Source organism: Halyomorpha halys, unplaced genomic scaffold (genome assembly GCF_000696795.3).
Source record: "Halyomorpha halys isolate HHAL.00 unplaced genomic scaffold, Hhal_1.1 Scaffold145.1, whole genome shotgun sequence".
Lineage (NCBI taxonomy): Eukaryota > Metazoa > Arthropoda > Insecta > Hemiptera > Pentatomidae > Halyomorpha > Halyomorpha halys.
In genome coordinates this window covers 285,438-289,576 of record NW_027115461.1, presented here as the reverse complement: position 1 = coordinate 289,576, position 4,139 = coordinate 285,438, and the positions used below count along the sequence as shown (strand labels likewise).

At 27.1% G+C, this 4,139-nt stretch overlaps 1 protein-coding gene across 2 annotated transcripts in view; it reads left to right on the top strand.

The window, feature by feature from the left end:
• Positions 1-4,139, top strand: part of LOC106678490 (glutamate receptor ionotropic, kainate 2) — a 33,586-nt gene that overhangs the window by 1,247 nt on the left and 28,200 nt on the right. For both annotated transcript variants that reach the window (XM_014417016.3, XM_014417015.3), the window contains exon 2: positions 1,544-1,711. In XM_014417016.3, the coding sequence (XP_014272502.1) occupies positions 1,544-1,711 (168 nt within the window). The remainder of the gene's footprint in view (positions 1-1,543; positions 1,712-4,139) is intronic.

The window sequence follows — 4,139 nt, the reverse complement described above, 5'->3', positions numbered from 1 at the left end:
TATTATGGAGTAAGTAAGCAACAATTGATGGGTTAATCTATTAAAAATTATATTTTCAGATCTCTTCTTAGTAAATTCAATTTATGAAAATTAAATTTATCTTTATTTTCCATAGAATTTTATTCTATTTTATGAATCTTTCAAATACTAAAAAAAAAAAAAAGAAGATAAATATATAAAATAAAACAAGAGAAAATATAAATTTTTAAATTAAAAGAAAATAACATTTTGGCTTGAAGTGCCACAACAAAATTTCCTATATTTTCTACAATTTAAAACAGAATTTAACAGGGAATTCTGTCAATCATAAAGTTGATAGAGACTGCATCTCCCTGACATACCGACACACACATCTTAAACCTTATAAAATCCTCATAATTCTTCTTTTCTCTACGTTCTACATTTCAGAAGCCCACTTTCCTGTCATGTCTTTAATCTAGTTTTATTTTTTAAATCTCCCCCCCATACTTAATTTTATCACTTTATATTTTATATTTACTATCCGACCTTTTTCTTTTGTATTTATATATCTTATTTTTAATTTATATTCATACATTACTTCCAACTTATTAACTTTATTATTATTAATGTTTCTATTATATAATTTACACACCTCTGTACCCCTATTTATATTGTATATTGTTTTTTCTTCATCATATTATATTTATTGTATTCATTTCTTTTGTATATACTAACCGTGTATATTTATAATTTTTTTTTTTTAATATAATTTCTTCCCCCTCTTATTTATATTATCATTTAATGTTTGCTGATTTTTAATATTTTCTTTAATTTTCTGAACTGTTTACCTTAAAATTATTTTCAAATATAACGTATTTTTAATGTCAATCTTCACTCTTCTCTATACATCCTGTCAAACAGTTCACTTTTGCTCTGACTTCTAGTCTGAAAGGTACATTGATTTTATTCTTATCCCCATTTTTTCCATCTCTTAGTTTGTACTTTATTTTATATTTCTTCTTTTTATCTGTTATTACTTCTGTTTCCATTAATTGTTTATATACCTTTTATTATTCTTATTTAATTTTTACATTTTATTGTACATCTTTTTAATTTTTCATTTGCTTTTTTCATTTATGGTTACATCATTTGAGTGTTTGTATCTTTTTTAGCCCTGATGAAGCCCCGAAACGGGGGGCTATATATAAATAGTTTAATCACTATTTGAGTTTTTACTTGAATGCACCCACATCCATCTTCTTTTAATTTTTGTGGTTACAAATATTACAGGATTCATTTGTCTAAAGAGATAAAGTTTTATTTTCCATGTGAAGTTTGATGTTTTCTGAATGATATATCTTTTTTTTTTTTTTTTTTTAGTTGGCTCCTTATTTCAAATCAAAATCAGGCAATATAACATTAAACCTTTATGTTGTTTATAGCGTTTCAATGGGTTTTAAGAAATCACTTTAAAAAATTTGATTGTTTTTAATAACTATTTCATTATCAACAACTATATCCATGTTTATTATAATATTTTGAATACCTTTCACTTCTTATAGAAAAGTTAAAATTTTTGCAGCTGGCTTCTTCAACGCTGATAAAACAGAACAAGAGAAAGTTTTTAAATTAGCTGTAGAAAATGTTAACAATGTGAACCAAGACAAACTTTTCCCTGAAGATAGCTTAGTTCTGGACCCAAAAGTGGAACATGTTTTATCTTTCGACAGCTATAACACCAGTCGAAGAGGTATTAGTTTTTTTTTTTAATTTAATATTTATTTTAATTAATTTAAAAAATAAACTATAGAAGTCTGGATGATTTTTTATGATATCTGAATGAAAGAATGAAGGTTTCAGGAATGGAAGATCTTGCCAGGAACATATCCTAAGCCTTAAATTACTGATAAAATGTTATATGGTGAGACCCAAAAACATCTATATCTCCTTTGTCGACTTCAGGAAAGCCTACAGGGGAACCTTACTGAGAATACTAAGGGAATGTGGAGTAGACCAGAAAACAATAAGCCTGATAAAATTAACACTATTGAACACAAAATCCAAAGTAAAGTTCCAGGGACTAATCAGCAAATCCTTCCAGGTAAAAATAGGATTAAGGCAGGGAGACGGCCTGTCATCAATCTATTTAACATAGTACTCGATAAAATCATGAGAGAGTTCTGGAAAATAAATAACGCTGTGGCTGTTGTAGGGACCTAGAAAAACCATATAAAGGTGAGATGCCTAGCCTTTGTAGATGATTTAGACCTCCTGGCAGAAACGGAGAAAGAGAAAATTAGTCAAATAAATAGAATAGCGGAAAAATAATAAAAATAGAAAGAAATAGAGGAAAAAGCAGACCTACAAGTCTCCTACGAAAAGACTAAATTTATGGCAATGGAAAAAAATATGGCAAAAAAAAAGGGATGAAATATGGACAGATCAGAGTGACAAAGAAATTTAAATATCTGGGAGAGATTGTATGCAATAACAGTTTGGAGAAAGAGAGCATAAAGGAGAAAATCGTGAAGTTGGAAAGGCTTTGCAACTGGCAATATTTACAATAAGAAGAACCTATCGTCTAACGCAAAAATAAGGCATTACAACATGGTCATAAAACCAGTAATTTTATATGGAATGGAAACAACATGTCCCTCTAGCGTGGAAAAATTACTAAAAATAGAGAGAAGGGTCCTGAGGAGAATCTATGGGCCCAAGAAAACACAGGAAGGCTACAGGTTAAGACCCAACCTGGAAATCTGCAGGGAGTTAAGTGACCTGGAAACCGAAATAAGAATCAGAAGACTGAGATTCTATGGGCACATGATGAGAATGGACCAAAGGACACTAAAAAAGAAACTCTTTGACAGAATCTGTGAATACAAGTGCGTAGGAGAATATTTGAAGCAAATGAGAGAGGAAAGACAGAAATTGAAAATAACAAAGACTGCCTGGATAGAAAACAGTAAGGAAAAAAATTGAAAGAAATCAATGTACTTGCAGCAAATAAAGAAAAATGGAAGGGTACTGCATGGTCAGAAGAGAGGAAGCAAAGGCACGCAAAAATGATGAGAAGAAAAGAAAAAATGAGAAAGGAAAAGTAGTAATATTTGCGTGGTGTTGAAAGGCCGTTCTATGAAAAAAAAACTGTAGAAGTCTTATTTTATAAATGGTGATAGCTGAGGTAACAGTAAGCTCTTTATTATTTTATAGTAATAATTCTTTATTTATTTTTGGACAGAATAATATAAAAATAAAAATTAAGGCTTTAGTGTCTGTTTGGCCAATATAGTCTTGTACAAAAGACACTATCTTCCGGTTATCTGATTAAAGTAATCATATCATTCTATTTAAACATTATACTAACAACTTTTTAAATATAATTCATATTTTAAGAAAAAATTACCTTATAATTAATTACTTTATCAGATTTACTCATTAAAATTTTGTCAACAATGATAATAATTTATAGAATCTAACAATTTTTTTTTAAATACTTATTCATTGATGAAACGTTATATCTCACATATTTGCATAATCTAATATTATATATTGAGTTTAAAATAATATTTTAATTAGGAAATAGATAAAGCTAATTATAAGATAATTTTTTCCGAACATTCGAATTATATTTAAAAAGTTGTTAATATAATATCTAAATAGAATGCTGTAATTACAGAGATTATATTAACTGAAAATACGCTCAAATGTTGTTAAAATAAATGAAAGAATTTTTATAAAATATTCCGTGGGAAGTATTTTCACCTTAATATATGTATAAAAGAATTCTCATTTTAAAAATTTCATGTAAAATGCTCTAAAATTATACATGATTTGTTTTATTATCTATTATTTTTTCCCTTACATATTTTAATTTTTTTTCCTATTTTTTATCATTTGTTATAAGTGTGTTTAATTTTAAAACTTTCCTCTTTTTTCCATCAAACATAAAACAGAATTATAGTCAAAATTATATAAACATTTTAAATATAGTAAAAAATACACATACATAAAAACTTAACATGCTCGACCACAATTATAATCTTGTAAAATTCAAAAAGACACTCTAATACATGCATACAAAACATAAAATAAAATAAATAGATACATTAGGCTAAAAGTAATAATTATAAAAAGATACCAATAATAAGAAAAAGGATCAATAAATATAAAAATTA